At 40.3% G+C, this 21,774-nt stretch overlaps 1 protein-coding gene across 1 annotated transcript in view; it reads right to left on the minus strand.

Annotated features, from left to right (window-relative positions):
- Window positions 1–21,774, minus strand: part of LOC140947610 (sushi, von Willebrand factor type A, EGF and pentraxin domain-containing protein 1-like) — a 42,312-nt gene that overhangs the window by 5,680 nt on the left and 14,858 nt on the right. Inside the window, exons 9-29 of the mRNA XM_073396759.1 lie at window positions 21,502–21,708; window positions 20,230–20,477; window positions 18,944–19,280; window positions 18,426–18,587; window positions 16,236–16,397; window positions 15,539–15,700; window positions 14,526–14,695; window positions 13,899–14,412; window positions 12,788–13,414; window positions 9,547–9,783; window positions 7,992–8,317; window positions 7,635–7,773; window positions 7,346–7,480; window positions 6,738–6,908; window positions 5,213–5,326; window positions 4,943–5,065; window positions 4,551–4,673; window positions 3,867–4,043; window positions 2,537–2,731; window positions 1,332–1,523; window positions 657–833 (exon numbers count right to left, since the gene is read on the minus strand). Of these exons, the coding sequence (XP_073252860.1) occupies window positions 657–833; window positions 1,332–1,523; window positions 2,537–2,731; window positions 3,867–4,043; window positions 4,551–4,673; window positions 4,943–5,065; window positions 5,213–5,326; window positions 6,738–6,908; window positions 7,346–7,480; window positions 7,635–7,773; window positions 7,992–8,317; window positions 9,547–9,783; window positions 12,788–13,414; window positions 13,899–14,412; window positions 14,526–14,695; window positions 15,539–15,700; window positions 16,236–16,397; window positions 18,426–18,587; window positions 18,944–19,280; window positions 20,230–20,477; window positions 21,502–21,708 (4,698 nt within the window). The remainder of the gene's footprint in view (window positions 1–656; window positions 834–1,331; window positions 1,524–2,536; window positions 2,732–3,866; window positions 4,044–4,550; window positions 4,674–4,942; window positions 5,066–5,212; window positions 5,327–6,737; window positions 6,909–7,345; window positions 7,481–7,634; window positions 7,774–7,991; window positions 8,318–9,546; window positions 9,784–12,787; window positions 13,415–13,898; window positions 14,413–14,525; window positions 14,696–15,538; window positions 15,701–16,235; window positions 16,398–18,425; window positions 18,588–18,943; window positions 19,281–20,229; window positions 20,478–21,501; window positions 21,709–21,774) is intronic.

Raw genomic sequence — 21,774 nt, forward strand, 5'->3', positions numbered from 1 at the left:
TTCGCATTTTTCAAGTATTTACTAAGTGGTTCAGTGAATCTTTATATTACCGTATATACCTTCAAAAACATTCACATATTGTGTTATACCAGTAATCTAGCCCACCTTGATTTAGCATAACTTACAAATGGTCATAGTCTATACAAATACCGTCAACCTCCAGTCATCGTTCTATTTTTATAATCTAAGGCAGATAGTGGTCAACCTGAAGGGGATATGCTACTTTGGTCAGCACATACATCTTTAAACTTTATGGTGATGTTATTTACTATGTAAATTCAGTGCTACATTTTCAGCGTCTTCGCATTGCGCGGAAGAAGCTTGGGAATTAGCATCCTCAAATTTCGGTGGGACAGACCAAACTAGTTTCTATGTCACCAATAATAAATAAGCTTGGTGCTAAATCGCCCTAGCTTTATCGAACCTTCGTATCTAAAGTTGTTTTATCATATAGTAAAAGTAACTTCCTACCGCGCTTTCAGAGAACTTTATGATGTTTCAAGTTCTCTTATTTTTGCTATGCCTGCACAGCAATGACATAATTCCCTTCAGTATTTTATTTTATACCAAAGTTACATTGATGCTGATATTTAATCACACAGCTTCCTGTAAAAAAAAAAACAAAAAGAAAAAAAAAAGAAAAATTTGCCACCTACCCAAACAAACTGGTTTGGATCCACTCCACGTTCCATTAGCTTGACAAACCTGACTGTCCTCTCCCTCCAGGTGATGGTCTGGTTTGCAAGTATACGTTACAATGGACTGGTACTTAGTATCGGTTGTTATGTTACGATATCCGCCGTAAGGATCTCCTGGATCACCACAGTCCACCACTAGGTTTACACGAAAAGCATATTAAAATCTCATCAGTTTACTATAATGATATTCTTACATTTTTTTTTACAAGAGTAAGCAAATAAGAAGTGTATGCGTGCGATGTAATCTCGCCTACGATATGGATAAATTTCTGTTTAAGATTACTGTCCTTAACATTCTTTAACTTAAACATCCCTAAAATAAGCGATCACGAGCGACTTGGAGATAGGTAGGTCTTAAAGTAGCTGCTTTATCTAATCTCTCAGGAATCTCACTCAATTATCAACCATACTGTTCCAGCACAGATACGAACTAGTTGCATGTACTTCTTAATATGAAAACTAAATATTCGGAATTAGTAACTGCTGTACTACATGTTTCAATTCCTCAAAGACTTAGGTTAGGATCCCAATTTTCTGTTTTGTTTTCCTCGAATTATTTTCTGAGCTGGAAAAGAACAGCGTCTGAGTCAATTTTGCCTTGTGAGCCTTAGAATAAAACATACCGTAACTTACATTCGCACACAGGATCGTCCCCTGACCACAGTCCTCCCCCTGCTCCGTCAGAAATACAAGTCCTGAATGAAGAGCCTGAAGGCACCAAATTATAACCATCGTTACAGGTGATACGTAGGGTAGCTCCCAGTTCATAACGGTAGCCTTGAACCGCGCCATTATCAGGAACTGGAACTGGGCTACAAAAGGCAGCTGGAAAAATGAAAAACAGATAAGAGTGGCGTGCAATGGGTATAAAAAGGTCGTGTTAATATTGATTATGGTTGTATTCCTAGACTTTCACTCAACTAAACAGGGACTGTCATTGGTTGGTTCTTGGTCACATGGCTTTTACTAAAACATTTGAGCAATTGTACCACGTTTGGGATACATTACAGCATGTGATCAAAGCATGGTGGAAAGTGGCGAGACAGAAGGCGGGAAAAACACTGCCAGTTTTCTTTTTCGTGAATGAACACAACAACACAAACATGAAGCCTCAAGCGGAAAAAGCAACGGTTTTCAAAGTTATCCCTGAAAAGAAACAGCAGCTAGTGGAGGAAAAAGATGCTGATAATGAAAGGAAAATACTTTGTAAATCATTCATTCAATGTTTTTGAGAATTAAATTTGTGTTCTTAGAAGAACCGATTCGACTGTTTGATTCGCTCCGGTTGTTCATATTCTTTTGTTAAGAAATATAACAATAATGACAAAAACAATAACAATAATGTCAGGTCCCTCGAGAAACCAGCAACTTTTGTTTTCCCTCGAGTCCTGATGTTTTCCTTGACGAAAACAAATCTAACTGTTTCCCTCGGGATCTCATCTTAAGTTCATAATATTACAAAAAGATAATGCCTAACGAATACCTACAAATATCTATTGAAACAGAATTGTACTCATTATATGATAACATGTAATAATTATATAATACTCATAAAAATTTTTTTTCGATGAAATTGAGTTAAATAGGATGAAGGAATCCAAAAAAGAAAATAATCCTCAAAATTTGTTTCAGTGTAAATACAGCGAAAATATACCGTCATATATGTTAGTGTCAGATCTCTATCAGATTTACATAATGCACGATGTATTGTCATCAGTTTTCCGGCTTAAAATGAAAATGGTACCTATAAGCACGCCATTAAAAGTTTCGTGCTTTGTTCCTTACAAACTAATGAAATAACACGGATAAATAATTTAAATTTCTGATATAATACATACCTACACATCTCGGTTGTGTTCCACTCCAGGTTCCACTTTCTTGGCAGGTTCTTGAGGCATCGACATTCTCTGGCATTCGGTAATTAGCGTCACAAGTGAAAGTTGCCGTGGTCCCAACAACATTTAAGTCACCATCAGCTCCACTCAGTACTCGTGTGGCATATTCCACTTGTCCAATCTCAGGGCAATAAACGCCTTATATTGAATAGAAAAAAGGGCAAACTATCAAAATTGACTTGACGCGCTCAGCGTTAAGGAACCCTTTCGTAACTCTGCGCCCTTTCCCTCTTAACTACGCGCCTGAGAAAGATAACGTTTTGAAGAGAAAAGCAAGCAGTCTTGGCTTAAAAAAACTTAGGGTTTCACTTAATTTTCTCAATCAGAACAAAAGTAAGATCAATCAGACAGTAAGCGACCAATATCTGTGAAAAGGACGAAACCATGTCTCTGCAGTTAAATCGCGGCAGGATTAGCACATTGATTAGATCGCTGGATTGCAGTGCCAGACCAATACCCGGGGTCTAAAAATAACAGAAAAAATGAGTGTCAGCCCTTTCCATGTAGGGATGGCGGTCCAATGTTGTGGAGACGTAGAAGTAGTGTCCTCAATATTTACTTGTGTGCAAAATACATTGTCGTGTAGGCTTCTTGTAAAGCTCTAAGTACTAGCTTTATGCAAGCTAGGCACTATGAGGCTGTTCTATCCTCTACCTCCTGTTAGTCGAGGATCAGTGCACGAAAAAAGAAAAATCAAACTACGATAGGGAACAGTAACTCAAATCTCCTATGAGACATTCGGGAAATTTTTCCTTTTTTTATGGTATTTTGAGGCTAGCAGCATTGACCTATATTATCCGACCAGAAAGCGAAATAAACATTAGCCAATTCGACCGAAATAAATAGTGGTTTTTTCTTTTAATTTGAGAAATAAGAAGAATATCTTTACATGCAAAGTCATTCCAGTATGTTAGCGCTTGGGACTGCTGCGATGAAGTAGTATAGGGCGCACCGAATTGCCTATTTTATTTATGACAAAAATACAAAAGGTTATGACGTCCTGAGATTCCTGCGCAAAATAAAGAGTATTACATCTCTACAATACTACTGATATTGGTTTCAAACACGGTTGCCGGTGTTTTCTTATTAAATGCTTATAAGCCTTTTCATTATTTCGTTTGTAACTGCACATTAAAAACAACCAATTTTCATGCACTCAATTAAAAAAAATGACACAAAAAAGTCAATCAACAGAGGAAACAAAGTGAGGGCTTCCTGTGCATTAATTTTAGGAATGTGAATCAGTATAAAGAAAAAAATGGACTGCACTTACGAATACAGCTCGCCTCTCCCCCAGACCACTGGCCATCTGCTTGACAATATCTGGTGGATGTAAATGTAGTTTTATATCCGCTGTTACAACTGTATGTTGCAGTGCTGCCCACAAGATTACCGGAACTTAGGGCTACATTGCCATTGGATGGACTGCTCAAACTGGGACAAGACAGGGCTGAAACACAAAATACAGGAAGAAATGATTTCAAGTATAGTCACAAACCTTCCTGAATAGGCCTTTCCACGTTAATGTCGTTGACACCTCCACATAACGGCTTACTTCACTCAACCGCCAAATTAAATTTATCACATCTACCAGCCCGTACACGAAATATTATTTTCACTTGCATCTTCTTCGCAACGGTTACTAGCTCCTTCATGTAATGTCATTGACACCACATAACGGCATCTTCTAGGCAACAGCAGCTTTATTGGCACCCCAAATAACAGCCTCCTCTGCGCAACGGAATAAAAAAAGTGTTGTCCCAATCACCAGCCCATACACGTACTCTCATTCACACCTCCACATAACGGCATCCTCTTCGCAACGGCTGGTGCACCTGCTGGCACTGATATCCACCATCCCTTACACTTCAAAAAGAGGCTTTAATGCTTCACTTATTACACTATCACGTAAACAATGCATAGGGGACTAGAGTAACGGCAAACAAGAGTACTTTACCTTCACAAGTTGTTTGATCTGCCTTAAGAGTGTATCCTTGCCTGCAGACACAGTAAAAAGACTGGTAGGTGTTGACACAGGAGTGTTCACAGCCGCCATTTGAAGATGCACATTCATCGATGTCTGAAAAGAAGAAATATGTTTACAGTTAATGATTATTTCCAAAGCGTCAAACTTATTTCCGTTTATTTCCAATTTCCGCCACAAAATTACATGTACAAACTTCACTTTGTCTCTGGTGTTGACTTCCGAACACGTAATGTTGATTTAACATTAGGAATATCACACTCCACCTAATTATAACATAAACCCTAAGAGCAACCCATTTACAATACCAATATCTGACAAGGTAGATACTAAGAAAACATGAAAATTTTAAATGTCAATTAAACCTTTGCAACTCCTTTTCCCAGAATCCAACTCCATGCCAGTTGGGCAGGAACAAGTGAATGATCCCGCGGAGTTGTGACACGTGTGGGAACAGCCTCCGTTAGAAATAGAGCATTCGTCGATATCTGAAAAATAAAAGGAAGCACTTTTGCAGTTAGTGGGTTGAGTACATTTAATTTACACACTTTCATCACTGGCTTTAGAGGTAAGTACTCGTAATTGAAATAAGCAATATTTTACCAGAAAGTGTCGATAGCCTTGGGTCAACCTACCAACACATGTAGTGGATCCCTGAAGTTCGTAGCCTTCATGACAATGGCAGACGTATCCTCCATTCGTATTTGTGCACCACTGATTGCACGGACTGTTGTTACACTCATTTTCGTCTAAATGAAATACGTATAGGAGAATATGGAGTAAATTATAGCGAAAGTGTAAAGGCCTACTCTGGGACCTTAAGTCGCCGTAACTTTAGGTGATTTAAGGCGATTTAAGGCTACTTTAGGCGCCTTTAGGAACATTTGCTCAAAATGCTATGCGATTTAAGGAAACTTAAGGTGACCTTTTAGGTGAATTAAATGCCAGTGTATACAAAATTGACATCTACTGATAACACCACCTATGTATCGAGACAGTTGGTCTTGGAGACATCTATTAAAATTCCAACAATCTCAATACATATAATACCAAAATAGTGATTCTACCTTGTATTTTGAACATTAAATACCAAGGTAGCCTGCTTCGCAGATGTTATCTAACCCTGGTTAGTAGCGTCTGCGAAGCAACACTGATATCCTTGTTCCGGAGCCAATGAACTAACGAAAATGCGTTTCGAGTTTCCCTTCAACGTGATTGGAAAATTTTGTGAGTGGAATAATTGCTTTATAAAAAAAACGTCCACAAAATATCGAGAATTCTTCCCAACTTTATTTGTAAAAACAACCAATTTCCAGCTTGTTTTTAATTTTGAGCAGACACGGACAGTTATCATATTTGGAGAGCATGGTATAATTAGCAATTATTCCTCGAGCCCGAATGGGTTCTGAGTCAATAGCCCATGAGGCTGAAGGCGAGAGGAATAATTGTTCTAGTAAAATCCAAGTAGTTGGTCAAAAATATCGAGACAAAACAACATGAGCTAACAAAACGCGATTCAGCCGCCATTGTTTTGGTTTTTAAAGCCGGCGTTTATCGCTACTAGTGGGTTATAACACACAGTCTAGTAGTAGTTTAACCAATCAGAACGCAGCATTGATAATAGACCACTAGTTGGATTTTACCAATAGCTCATATACCACGATGGCTAAGCCAATCATAGCTCTAGAATTGCATAATCCAATGATTCAGTCTTTAATAATAATATTTGTTTTCAATTAACGGATGCGAGAGCAGAAAATTTGTTATGATTTGAAGAAATAACACAACAGTTTTCAATTTACGAGACATGTTTCGGCAAACCTATGCAATCGTCAGTTACAGAAGCTCGTTGTTTTGAATTACTTTAATGGCTACTGGAATTTTCATGCAATTTTCCAGAAAAGTGAAATCTGATCCCTGATTGAGGGGGCTAAATTTTAAAAGTCGGCTCCTAAGATGAAGAAATGCATTTTTTTTTCATTCAACGTGAACTAAGTAACATTTGTAATTAGCGTTCTTAATTGACTAATTTTAGATCTTCAGCAAGGCTAATCACCCGTCGCCATGATTTGAGAGCAAAAATGATTAGTGCGCCCAATTTTGCAGTCTTCAGAAAAGGATACTTGGCTGGGATCATTGTAAAATGCATTTGTTTCCTACCTGGACACTGCGGTTGACTGCCTGTCCATACTCCTCCCTCGCATGTACGACTCGTAGGACCATAAAGGAAATATCCACTATTGCAGGTAAAAGAAAGAGTGCTTCCTGCATTGTAATTGGACGAGGAAACTGTCCCATAAATTGGTGCACCAATAGCGGCACAGGAAGCAGCTGGAAGACAATACAGAAAGTTTATAGGTGACTTACCCATAGACTGTTAAAATCTATTTTCATCAGTTGGTACGCAAGTGGACTTACGGATCAACCACCATCTTTTGTCTCTGCTACTTCACTTCAATGACATGTAGGAAGTGCAGGGAAATCACAGTTAAATATTAACTTGAGGAAAAAAAAGCATTTATTACCCTGTTTTAAGCTGCCGTTAAAAAACAAAGATAAAATTCAGAACCACCCAGCACGTTTAAAACGTTTGCAAGCGTGTTACATCCGTGCTTCTTTCCAACCTCCACCCGGAGCGATAACTCATAATGGAGTCGAGTTACGAGATAAAACAACAACAACAACAACAAACACAGCCACAATCATAACAACAACAAAGTGAATCAAATAAAGACAGATAAAGTAGTGGCGACATTAACTACGCTCACCAGTATCGCAATCCTTCCCATAATAACCATCCGTACATTCGCAAAGGTAGTCGTTGTATCGATTGACACACCTTCCACCGTTTTGACAAGGTGAAGTGGAACATTCATCCGTGCTGTCAGAAGGTTTGGAAATGGCTAAGACAAAAGAAAAACAAATCAATACTTAATTCACTTGATAAACTTCATAAATAAAGGCATCGTGTTAAACTGCTATGCTATAGCACTCACCGACAACCATAAAGTTTTTAATTATTCCTTAGTTTACTTATTTATTTAAAACACTACTCACTCAGTGGGCAGCCATACACTTCAACCCTCATTGTAATATGTGAATTCCAGGTTTGCGGTCGAAATCTTAGATACATTGCTTGGAACGCATGGACTTCATTACGAACCACTGTATCTTGGTCTGTGTTACCCGTTAGAGTCTGGAGAGAACAAAATTTAATAGAAGCAGACTTAGATGTTCCCCTAGGTAATAAGTGCTATGTCCACCAACTTTCACCGTCACTAATTAATATAATAATTAGCTATGATTCCGTTTCTCGTTTCTATTCAACATGAATAACAAACCAAATGTTGATACTGTAAGAAGAATCTTGATAGTGGCAATAATTGTGAGACACAGTAGGATTAAGCCCCTTACGTCTGGATAGTCGGTCCAGGTCGATCCATCGGAGCTGTATTCGAGTTTGTATGTCTTAACCCACTGAGCATTGTCTGCCATGCCTTGAGTAGCTACCCCTGTAATCTGGTAAATCTGGCTAAACTTGATCTGCAGCCACTGATTTAAGTCGTTGGTTGAAGCTGACCAACCACCAATTTGAGTAATGCTTCCCTGAGAATCGAAATGTGTTTGATAATTTAGACGACCCCCTAATGGAGCATACTCTGTGTCTAACTGGCTCGACGCTGTCATGTCATCGTCAGGAACAAGACGACTGGTAGACACTCCAAGGCTTTTTAAACAGTCTAAATTGTATGAAAAAGTTCAAGGATTACAAAAACATTGTTAATATAAATTTATACAACGCCAACGCTTTGAAAATATTCAAAAGCGCTTTACGTTCAGCACTATTTACAAATCTATTTCCAAAAAATTAAAAAAGAAAAGGTTCAAGTTGTTTTTTGAATGGTGAGGCTACTACTAGTTACTTTCCGCGTGTCCCCAAGTGTAAAGCAGATGATTTTTGGAATGAACAGATGAGATCGTGTAGATGAGTGAGGAGCATGATACGTTGCTGGCTTCAAAGGCTGAATATCATTGACGTAGGGTGAACTTAAGCTGGTTAACGACTTTTATTATATGGATACAATAGCTGTACGTGCACTCTGATTGGCTGCTAAGCGGGTTAGCTTTTCTTGCAATGACCGGACATTACTAGCTAGGTGTCCAAGGTATATACTATCTGTGTTCACCTTGATAGTGGACAAACATGTTATGGACAGCTGTCAGAAAAGGTATTCGCTGTCATTGAAGTGACGTGTTTTTTAAAGTCATCTGCTGACAAATTATTGGTTTTGAATGGTCGCAGCTTCAATTATTTCTGGTGTTTTTTTTACATTAATAGCGCTAAAAGGCCATATAATAAATAATTTATTAACCTCGTCAGTTCGATTAATAAGTGGTCGATAAAAAAAGACCCAATTCCGTTCTGATTCTTCTGACTCCGATTCCGTCGCGCTTATGACTCCGCTTACAACTCCCATTTTTGATTTTCACTAGGTCATAAACGCTCTTACGACTCCGCTTACGACTCCAACTCCGACTCCGTCGCTAGTGAAAACCAGCCTTAACACTGAATTATTTTAGAAACTGGACACTGTGTCTGTCTCAAAGTCGCTTCCATCTTTCCTTCGTTGGTCTTTAAAAAAAAAAAACACTGCAAACGGCAAGGAAGATTTTCAAGGTAAGTTTGTTGTCAATGTATTCACACTTAAGAGAGACAAACTGTCTGTCTGAGACGGGTTATCCGTTGCATGATTCGCGTCAGACTGATAATACGTATACGGGGTCTACAAACATATTTTAACTTTTTTGCTCATTATTTTTTCGAGATAAAAAGATTTAGAGCTGCAAAATGACCATTTAGGTTTAGAAATTTGGTCCGTACAGTATGTTATGGACCGCAAATTGATCAATCGCAGGGCAAGAACAGACTTAGTAATATAAAAAATGTTGTTAGGTACTTCATACTTACTTAACTCGAAGAATCTGGAATTGGAGGAGCTTGCTAGCGCACTGGTAATGGTTGATTCTGTGCTCATGTGACATGTACTGGTTGAGTTGTCAAACTCAAATGATCTACAGATAAAGGATGATTCTGACAGGCAAGACGATGCACAGGACTCCGGATCGGTGCTGTCAACTACTTTGTTATCGCTTCCTGATATGTAGGACTTATACGTTACATAAAACTGGCGTTGCGCAGTAGAAACTATTGAGGAAATGTACATCAGGATTATTTCCTTAACGCCTTCATTATACACAACAGGTACCTTAAGCAGTCGCTGGAGGCGGTTGAAGAGGGGGAAAGGGCCGCAAAGGAGTGGGTCGAGGCAGCCACCCATTTTTCGCGAAGTTGGAAACTTAAGCTGCGTAGCAGACGCGGCTGCCAAATTGTTTTTGTTTGTTTTTGTTTTTGTTGCTCATTTAGACTTTATAGACGTTTTTCTCAGTTTTAACAAAACTTAATAGCAACCTCTTGAGAAATATGAGACCTCTTAGCTGCGGCAACTTCGAAAATATCATAGACAAGACGCTACGGAGCTAGCGTACATTTCGGCGTCGTGGTTGTGGAACTAATTAATTATAAATGCGGAGGAATAGTAAGAAATCAAATATGGTAAGAGTAAGGCGTGAAATTATGGGATTTGTCAGGACGTTCTGAAAAGAGCAACATCCAAGAGGGCTACTTGCCAAAAACTAGCACTTCAGGACAAATTGTCTCCGCGATAATAGCCCAATTATGCTGTGATGACTCCATACAAATCCTTCTAAAAAACAATTCCCTATTTTTCTTAGTCACATCAGGCTTCAAACACAGCATAGCAGTCTCATGTACTGATTAAAGATATGTAAGGCATGGGTAAGGAGTCAATTACGTTGAGCATGGAATTGGCTAAAACTCAAAATCACGAGTTCGAATGCTTTGAGGATAATTATTCACTGACTATCAGCACGCAGGGATGTCGGATTAACACAAGGAAGTTTAACACCAAAGGAACATAGCCTTTACAGAGCTTTAAAACACAGCATCCGCCAACACAAACTTGACTTGAACTTTGATTAAAACTAAACAGCCTCTACCAATAATAACAAACTCTCACTTGAACTTCAGATATCTTACAGCTTCCGCGAACTTGTAAACACAGAACCTGAAAATCGACCTTCGTCACACTTGACTAAACACAGCAGTCCAGCTCGTGGGAAAAAACTTCGTTCGTCAAAAGAACTCGCTTGGAACTTACATACCGTTTGACATAAGGTTCTAGAAAATACTAAACAGGCGAATAGTAGTGGCTTTTCGACACATTTTATGATTTCAGTAACTGATGCAAATCTGCTGACTCATGCTGAAATGTAAACATGCCCTAATTAATTATTCATGGATAAATCCAAAAACGTAGAGAACGTTCGAGAAAGTCACACAACGCATGAGAGCAATTTTCCTACGTACTCTCAACAAAGACAAAATGTCTTTGTGCAGCATTTTGTAACTTTAAATTCATCATAAAACAGTTCGAAAGGAGAGCTCACTCGTGAAATGTTTTTCAACACTCGAAGAGAAATTTCGTGTCTCTACGCGGCCACGAAATATCCTCTATTTATTCCTCGAGTAATTAAAAACTTAACTCGAAGTGATCTCAAGATATCACGAAGTAAGTCCGATCTCATTTCGTGAAATAGTTGAAACAAGCCGAAAAGTCTCGAACTTGCACGCCCAATCTTGTCCCGAAACTAGTGCATCATTTCATAACTATTTTTCATATCCTAAACTACCTTGGGTCGCAGTAGCGCAATCGGCTAATCCCTCAACTTAGAGTCTCCTCTGATCTGACGGGTCACACAGGTGAGTCGGTTCAAACCCCGGGAAAGCCAAAATAGTAATTCTTTCTTCCTCGAAAAAGTTAAAGAATAAATCAAAGAAATCGTAGTGATCTCGAGATATCTTGAACTAATTCGGCTTTCACTTCGTCAAATAGCCGAATAGAGCCGAAAACCTACAGACTTTGCTTGCCCAATCTTGTCAAAAAATTGCAACTTTGATACATTCCTGAGCGTCGCGAATCCTTTACTTCGCGCTCCGCCGAAGTAACAAGGATGAATTTATTCTACTCCACGATTTGGACACCTCCAAAAATTCTGCTCAAATTAAATGTTTTACCTTACAATGATTATGTCCGATTCTACCCTGAGGAGATGGATGTTATAAAGACTAACAAATAACATATGATATATATTTTTCTACAAAAAAGAGTCATTTTAGTAAAGTCCGTTTCGATTCACGGTAAACGTGTAGTTTAACTCACCCTCTTCGTCTACTTGTCTCTCAATCTCCCGGTTTGGCTGTCACTATGTTTTAATTAACACAGTTGTTTACAGTTGTAAAGTCAAAATTAAGCAAATATTTGCTTTTGTCGTGCGAAAGACACGGCTAATGAACAATTGTTTGTCTAAATGAGGAAAAATCCTCTCATCTAAAATAGCAAAACGTGAAAGATAAAACTGCCGTCTGTCGGGGTGGTCAAACCAACTTTTCTCACCGCGCCTAACTGAGGTCGACGCGAGCTGAACATCAAGTAAATATGCTAATTAGTTCAAAGGCCAGGAATTGGCCCTCTCCGTGCCGCCTCCAGTTGTTGCTTAAGGCCTCTAATCACAAATCAGGCTATTACTCAGTTAACTGCAGACGACTCCCGATAGCTCGAACCCTCGCTAATTCGAACCTAGCAATGACTCGAACCAAAATTGATTTCCCCCTGGATTTCTTTCATAAATATAATGTAATCTTACCCTCTGTAACTCGAACCTCCGGCTAACTCGAAGTAACTTTTGTTTCCCTTCAGATCATTTCTATAAAATTTTACCCTCAAGAACTCAAACAATATTTTAAGCGTGTGAGAAGTCAAAAAAGGTGTACGGCAGTCCGAAAAATTGAATTTATTATTCAAAACAACAGTGTTTTCTTTGTCCTTAGCCCTCCGATTATTTGCTTCGAGTTCCCAATCACTCGAACTTTTTTCGATTTCCCTGCATGGTTTGAGTTGTCGGGAGTCGACTGTACAAACGTTAAACCTCGAAAATGCCAGTTACTGTTAACATACAAGTGCATAGGAGAACAAGAAATCTACTTTTCCTTCATACATTGTAATGCCAATACTTCATCATGTTCTTGATGTAAGTACAAAAAAAGAAAGAAAAGAAAAGCGTTTACTTACAGTCACATGCGTATGACTTATCGGTCATGTGATATTCTCCAAACAGCTGTTCTTTAAAATCGGCCCATGCGGCAATATTCCCTTTCACATAGTCACAACTATACACTAGATTGTAAATGTCGTTAGCGGACAGCACGTAATCGAAAACGTTCATCTGACTAACATCGCCAATGAAGTTCTCTTCGGTATTAAATCCACCACCTAACTCGTCTTGCTCTTGGCCAAGAATCAACACACCACCGCCTGTTATAACTTGACCTTGACGGAAAGGCGCAGAGGATGCTTTAGTTTCCACACCATCTTTGTACGCATGCCACGTCCCACCAGCGCTTTCCCACGTGATAGCCACGTGATGCCACTGGCCGTCGTTAGCTCTCAAGCCTGTGAATACAGTTTGGTTGTTGACGAATAAGACGAAGCTTGCGTAGTCTTGCAGAGCAAAGGCGTTGTCTTGCACGACATCTCCTTCTTTTGTAGCATATGATATCACTGTTCCTGACTTTGTGTCACTAGTCCGCATCCAAAAAGCAACAGTTATGGCATCAATGTCTGGAATTGTTTTCTTTATCTTGGAATATGACTTCACCGCTCTTACTTGAAAAGACAGATCGTAGTCCGACGAGAGAACTGAAAGAAAGTAGCCTCAAAATAAAAACTGTAAAAATGGCACAATCTCTGCCCTACTGTCGATAGCGATTGGCTTAAGATGTCGGCGGGAATTTAGAATAAAGAGCGTAGAAAAGTTGTCTCCCGTAGATCCCTATACTATCACTTTCGTAGTCGGATGAGAAAATTGAAAGAAAGTAACCCCAAAATGAAAACTGTGAAAATAACACGATCTCTGCTACTGTCGATGGCTGGAGGTGTCGAAAGAATTGACAAAAAAAGGACGTACATAGAGAAGTTGTTTCCTATGCGATCGCTGCCATCACTATGGATAAGCTTTAAAATTAGAGTGATTACGACGATTGTAAGCAGCAATTGTCTTCGAAGACCAGTTCGACGATAGCAATGAGGTCGTTGAACTTTTTCTTCAGCAATCTCGAACCGTTTCCCCAGCTAACCTGTTTGCAACTTGACAAAAGGTATGTTATTATGCATTGACATTTACCTTGAGTACAGCGACATCCATAATATGTGGGCTTGCACAGGCACTTGTAACCTGTGAGAGTATTGACGCATTTACCACCATTTTTGCATGGCTGTCCTACGCACCGATCAATAGCATGCTCACAGTTAGCTCCAGTATAACCCGTCGGACACTGGCAAGTGTAAGATCTTAAACCGTCCACACATGTTCCGCCGTTCTTGCATGGTGCGGCAGCGCAGTCATCTATGTTGAATTGGCAATTGACACCACTATATCCTGACTGACACTTGCAAGTGTACGATTCAACGCCGCTGATGCATACACCATTGTTCTGGCAAGGATTTGAAGCACATTCGTTGATGTTCATCTCACAGAACGTCTCACTGTATTCGACGGGACATTGGCAGTCATATGTACCAGCTTTATCTATGCAAACGCCGTTCACACAGGGTGTTCTTTGATTACAGAGGCTATAAGGAAGCTCACACTCATCTCCAGTGTACTCGTCAGGGCAAAGGCATTGATACGCATTGACCTACAAAAAAGAAATTTAAAGGAAACAAATATACAATGTTTTTTGAAGGTGGCTTACGAAATGTTATGAAACTCAAACTATTAAGGTCATCAGGAAAACACATTGTGAAATACCTTATTGACACAAGTAGACGATTGATAACACGGTGAAGACAAGCACTCGTCTATTTCCTTATCGCAATTGTCTCCGTTGTATCCAGGCGGACAGTCACAGCGATAGGATTCTTTGGTGTTAACACATGTGCCACCATTTATGCAAGGGCTGGAAACACAGGTGTCTACCTCTGAAATCGGATAAGATTATTTAGTTACGCCTAAACAATATTCTACAGATAGCTGAGCCCTTCTCGAGCCGGTTGCTTCGACGTTCGTGTGAAATCAAAATGCACGCGAGTTGCAAGTTCGGCTGCGTAGCAGCCACTTCCATTTCGTGTTATCCAAGCGGGAAAAGAGCGTGGTGTGGGTCAAAAAGGAGCAAAAACTTACGATCGCCCCCCCCCCCCCCCCCCCCCCACCCTTGCCCACCGTTTCTTGCTTTTTCTTCCCACTCGCGCGTCTGGTGCACTTTTCTCGCTCGACTAAAGGAAACGGCCAGAAACGACAGCAGCTAAGCAGGCTATAAGCAAGTGTCACGCATTATATATTTCCCCATACTGTAGATGTAATAGCGATTCGAAAGAGGTCATTTGGTCCTTCTTATCATGAAGAAAAGGATGGTCATTTCTCAGACTTCAATCCTACGAGTTGACGACGCCTAACAAAAAGGGATCATTGTATGTTTCTGGGAAACTGCCTACCTAGCCCTCCCTTAAGCCAACATTTTTACAAAAAGTCTCTATGCTGACTCTTAGAGGCGTAAGCTTTTTGGAGGGCCAGCGGGGAATGGACAGTTTGCTCTTATTGCACCTGAATTGCACAGTTTTTAATTACACATCACCGGTCATTTATCCAGTGCAAATAATAGGTGGATGATCTATTTTAGTTGCGCATTGATATTATTACTGACTAAACAGAAGAATATGCATGGAAAAAATGTGGAATGACGCTGTTTGCGATTTTATTAGTTTCGTCACTTCGTTTGTTTTAAATTCAAAACGTTATCCAGAACCAGTTAAGAGAAGTGTTACCTCCACAAAAATCCACCGAACTTGCCCCAGTACCATGGGTAGATTCTTGTCCCGGACACGGAAGACAGGCAGTCTGCCCAAACCCTGGTTGATAAGTACCAACAGGACACGGCGAGCATGGCTCTACCCCGTTGTCTGAATAAGTTCCTGCAGCGCATTGCACTGGATAAAGAGAGAAAGTAACAAAGAATTACTGAGGGAGATATATCAATAACCTCATATTTCTTTGGTGACGCAGTTTCTAGAATAATTAAGCAGATAACTATTATCAAACTGACAATTTGTCTGGTCATGCAATTAGAGTCTTTAAGCTACCTTTGCAACAAACTCTCATTCAGAGGATAACTTTGATAAGCAGACGTCAACGCCCATTTCTCTTTCGAAAGCAAGCGACACCTTGCAACGGTCGATGTCGCATGTGTTTTCTTCAGTGGTAATGAGACATTTTGTGCTCGACACTAGTGTTAATACTTCCATCAGACTAACCATTTGACTATATTGGAGGTAGCCTCCCACGCAGACATTCTTTTGGATCGTCGTTCGTTTCTTGGTCACGAACGTCCGAGAACATTGCGTGACGAAATCCCCACAACGTCTGTATGGGAGGCTATATTGAGGTCCCCTTATACCAATTTGATATGTCCGTCTTAATTTACTTACTTGTTTATTTTTATAAGTAAATTTTTAATGCACTTACTTCCACAATCTTCAATTCCTTGAGCTGCATCAATTACAGTAGAAGTGCCATTTGGGCAGCTTATGCAGGCTTTGTTTCGCTCATCGGAAGAGTACGTTCCAATAGGACACCGGAAACACTTTTCTACACCAGTTGAGGAGTAGAAACCCGGACCACAATTATCTAAAATTAGCCAAAGCAATTGGAAAAAATCAGTTATGCTCCGAACTTCGTATCCTTCTGAATTATCTAAACTCGAATTTTAACGTTAAGAAGGGCACCAAAACTGGCTACTGTAGTAGCAATAAAGAAAGTGCCCCTCACGGTTAACTGATAATGCAACCATCCGGCTCCCAGAACTGCCAAGGATTTAATCAACAACCTCCGTTAATGCGTATTTTTAATAAAGTTCAGATATAACGCGCACTCTGATTGGTTGAAACGTTTCACAAACGTTTATAAATTTTGTCATCGGCGCTAAAGAAAAATTACAAATTTTGCCATGTGCTCATCTTTTTTTTTCCCGCTTTTAGATTAACTGTCTATTTTTTGAGTTTGTTCATTCATAACATCAGCTCAAAGCACGATCGCGAAACTACAGTATCACTTCTGTGAAGAAGTGGGCGAATCATATAGAATTTTTACTTTCAGGTTCAGTTTTTGGGCACTTTTCAATACGAAGCTAAAGTGGTTTCTTTTCAGATTGTCATGGGCCGCGATTCGGATCGGCCAGTCACCTTTAGTGGCTGATTTTCGCACTTCTGCATTCAAATTCACAGAATGATTCATCCGCTTCACTTTGTGATAGCTTTGATGTCTTGACAGCTTTGACAGCTGTGACAAATTTTGTCTTATTCAACCAATCAAATCTTTGGCCATTCTAAAAAAGATTGTGATTGGCTAATTAAGATTGTTTTATGAGAGTGTAGAACATGCTGACATGCTTTTGTAAAGCACTTAGGAAGCGGCTAGAGCACTCAAGAAGTAGGGAGAAACACACGACTACGTCTCTTGTTTCCCCCTTCACTTCGTTCGTACTCTTGCCGTGTCCTGCGTGCTTTACAACAGAACAGAGCACAGTTAAAGCTTGTTTGCTTGTTTATTAAGAAAGATTGACGTTTTTGGGTATGCAGTTTTTTAAAAAGTGTTCAACGCACATAGATAATAGAACACTGAGAACAATGCCGTAACCTGTCATTCTGAAGCTCCCCCCGTAAACAAGAATCAGGTAGAAAATTGCTTATCATCTGTTTCAAATAGCTAATTATCTTAATTCATGTGCGACACAATTTTGTTAAGTGCACCAAATCAAACATCCCGTCTTAACAAGAAAACAGTTGCTCGCAGCCCTCCTGGTGTAATGTTAAAGAAAAGAAGCACATAAAGAACACAAACACCGGCCGGCCGACCGACCGCCCTTTGCCCGCTGCCGATCGAGAAACCAGTTAACTAAACCAATCCACCAGCTAACTTGCTAACTTGGCAGCCAATCAATCATCCAGCTTACCGCTCAACCAACCAAACAAAACAGCCAAAAGCCAACCAGTCTAGCCCAGCCAGGCAGCCAACACGCCTTATCCAACCACCCGCCCAAACAGCCTGACTGAGCCACCCAGCCAATCACCTTGACCAAGCCAACCAACCAAAGAGCCTGACCCTGAACCCCCCCCCCCCCCCCACCAACCTAGTCAATCAGCCTGAATCAACTACTCACTCAATCAGCTTAACCCAGCCCTGAAGAAGCCCGAACCACCCACCCACTCTATCAGTCCCATTAAACCACCCTCCACAGCCAACGAGCAACCCATCCTCACCCAGCGAACCAGCCTGGCTCATTCAACCTGGGACAAAGTCAAGAAGCCAGCCTGCCAAACAAAGAGCCTGACACCCACCTTGCTTTCCAAAGAGCCACCGGAAACCAGCCAACTCATTTACTTTGTCAATTAATGCAAGCGAACTCTTTTCGAGCCGAATTCCCAAGAACCATATTCATGTTCAGAAACAGACAGAAAATCTAGCCGTCGCTTGTTTACTTCCTTCATAAAACGTGAAATAAGGAATTTTCCCGTCGTAGTAGTACAATGACGGCAAAGAAATGTCAAAAAAGCATGATGCACGTGCAGAGATGTTGTTTTGCCTATTCAACCTAGTGCTTTTTTTGACGTTCTCCTTGTCGTCGCCGTCTTGTCATCTTAATGTCCCTATAATTACCTGTGCAAGACGTGAAGTTTTCTTGTCTTGTCCCTACAGTCCAAGTTCCATCTGGACAGGATTGACACTGCAAGGCGCCTTCACTTGGACTGTACGTTCCCTCCGGACACAAAAGACAATCATCTTCATCACTATCGTAGTACGTCCCAATTGGGCAACGTGCTACAAAGAGAAAATCAGCAGTTTGTCCATGGCATGTAGTCAAGATCAGATGATACTTCTTTAAATGATTAATCGTCTTAGGTTTTTGTGATGTCGCTCAGTTTGTTTATACTGTTTACTCAAAAAACTAAACACCTTGAATATTATTCAAGGAAAAAAATAAACAATTAAGAATAGTCAAAGACGATTAAGTGCAGATGAAAATATGTTAATTATCAACTACATTTCTCGCCAAGAAATAGCGGTTTACGCCTTCTATTCCACGTTGAATAGTTACCAGTGTCCGGGAAGAGTAAAAAAACCACAGACAGTTCATCGAGCGGAGTGAGCGTTACTGTTTACAGAATATTACTTACTGCATTTAGTAATAGTTCCTTCCGTCTTAGTGCACTGGCAAGGTGGAGAGGCACAGTTGTAATCGGCCTCGTCACATTTCCTGACTACTGCACCATCTGCTGAACAATACGCATCAACCTCACCAAGGTTAAAATTTTCAACGTCCTTGTCTTTCAACTCGAGTCCAGAAGAGGCTTGGAATTCATCCCAGTCAACAGTCGCGAGGCTGTTGTAAATGTCGGTCCTTGTTTTGTTGGCTTTTCCTTTCTCCGTGTTGTAAGCATCCTGGCCATCCTGATCATTGGTCCCTGAAGTGAGGTTGGTGTCTTTGAAGACGTAATCAAACCTGATGGTAACCTTGTAATTTACAGACGAGAAAAATGAAAGAGAGAGTTACTTTACATAGCAGCAAACATAATCCCTGTCCTACTTTTCACTTGGGGGGAAGTATCACAGCGAAGATAATGATGAAACATGATTTTAAAAGTCTTAATAAAACTGCAATTTCATAAAAATTCGTTTAACTAAATCTTTTAAGTGCAGAAAGCGAGAGCAGTATCTGCGCTGAACTCTTGGACAAAAAATTGTCGAATACTGTAGGAAATTGTCACAGTGGTAATTTGTTTGAAATTTCAAAGAGTGCCTCAGTTCAATTCTTTTAAAAATCAGTACAGCAAGGCTTACTATCTGTCAGTACCCTTTTGTTACTTTTCAACAAACATTTTGTTCGCTGTCGCCGTGCCACACATGCACGTGAACACTCTAAATTGCGCGCCCATATTTCATCCCGACATGGGTACACTGTAACCTTGTCGATATCAGTCATTGCACCTCGGGCATACGCTTTATGTAAATGCTAAACAATGCCCAAGGTGTCCCCCGCTGCCTTAAGGCTCCGTTACATGGAAAAAATCAGTCCCGCCTTGAAGGGTCACCCTCCCAGCCGACTAAACTTCAGCGAGCGTTTATATGAGGGAACAAATTGTCACCTTTACCCAAGCTAACAGCGGACCATACTGACCATGATCGAGTTGCTTAAGCTGGTCGAGCCAAAGTGTTAATAAGGAGAAAAGTTGGCCCTGCTAGGAGGGTGAACCTAGCAGCAAAAAAGGGGGACACTGCCTTCTAGCCTGTTTCTTTTCTCACGTAAAAAGTTCGCCACGTTTTGTAAGGAAAAGTGGGCTTGCCTAGAGAAGTTCGGGTAGGCAGTTGAACCTTCTGACCTGGACAACTTTAGCCAATGTAAACGGAGCCTAAGTCCAAGTTTTGTAGGGGTTTAAGGGGAAATACATAAATCGGTGTATACCGCCATGGTTGTAGATCTCCTTCGCCTCCTCTCCGCTGCAGTAACATTTCCGCAGTAGACTTGTACGGTGTTCGTATTGCACTCGTCAGGGTAGTAGCTTGCGCAAAACAGAGGTAGAACTGGCCCGTAGACCATTAAGTTAATGAAGTTGTCCTTAATTTCTGTCTGCGTGTTAGGATCATTGCAGTCGCCGTCATAGTAGAAATACGGAAAACTGGCCATTTTGAGATTATCAGGGTTCTCTGTTTCTGGTATGAAGAAACGGGAAAAATGCAATGTGTTACAACCAACGACCACCTTTTGCAGCAGGTTTTTTCTGGAGAATCAGAAACAATTCAGGACAAAGGCATAAAACAATTAACTCCTTAGAGTTCAAGAAATTAGACGCCGATGACAATAGTTTCTGAAATAAAGCATATCATTGTAAACAAAAATGCAAGTGCACTGATTCTTGTCAAAATTACGACGACTGTTAAAGACGATCTAGCGACCGGAATGTCATTCAGATCTGGTTTGATGAAAGATGTAAGCGTCTATTCACCAAAGCGTGGATCTTTTTCTTAGCTAGCGGATGAAGTCAATAGTGACGTAAATTTTGAGGCAGATTAAAGGTGAAACACAGTCTAATTGGACTGAATGTTACTCCCGCGAAAAAACCATTTGGCCTTGACTGACCTCGGCGGGAGATGTTATCTTCTCTGGTCTGAATTTAAGCTCCCTACCTCTTCAACCGTAGTGTCCTCGTTAATATTGCTATAACTCCTGAGCTAACATCTTAAGCAAATTTTTCAATGTGCTTGTCTTAAAGAGAAGTTGACAAGTTTTCTTTAATAAACCCCTCATAAAGCTGGTTTTGACATCGTTTGTGATGCACGGTTTGAGACTGAAGTGATGTTAGTTTGAGGTGCATTGTGAGCCAGTGAACATAATTTCTTCCTTTTAATTGTCAGGAGGTCTTTAAATATCCTGCGAATACAGATGTATTTCCGGTCGTCGCTTTTCTCCAGCCGAGTGTTCGCAGGCTAGTCTTTACTCCGAACTTTAATTCTGTTGTGTTATTGTTTGTTGTTGTTGTTGTTGCTGTTTTGCTGTTTTGTAGTTGTATTCCTATTTTTAGGCAAGCGGACTTGGAGCGACAAAACAAGCTTTTGCGTTTTGCATTTTTGTGTGTACAATTAAGGTCCGCAAATTACCAAATAACAGAGTGACAAAAGATTTAGCCATACGAAAAATCCATCAATACTACTAAATCCTTTATCGCAATATACTTACTTGCACAGTCTGGCCATGGTAAAATAGGATCATAATATGCAATGGAGAAAAAATTCCATTCTGCCCCTGAGCAATAGTACACGAATGGAGGAGTGTAGACAAAGTCATATCCACTTTGACACTGTACAGAGCAAGAAGGGTCCGATCCAATGTAGTTACAGGTAAGGGCGCCATTGGCGGGTGGTTCGTAAAGTGGACACTGTTTTTCTGCAAAACATGGTGGGTAAAAAGCGTTGTAACTAGGGCCATATATCCATATCAAAACATTGATCA

Source organism: Porites lutea, chromosome 9 (genome assembly GCF_958299795.1).
Source record: "Porites lutea chromosome 9, jaPorLute2.1, whole genome shotgun sequence".
Classification (NCBI taxonomy): domain Eukaryota; kingdom Metazoa; phylum Cnidaria; class Anthozoa; order Scleractinia; family Poritidae; genus Porites; species Porites lutea.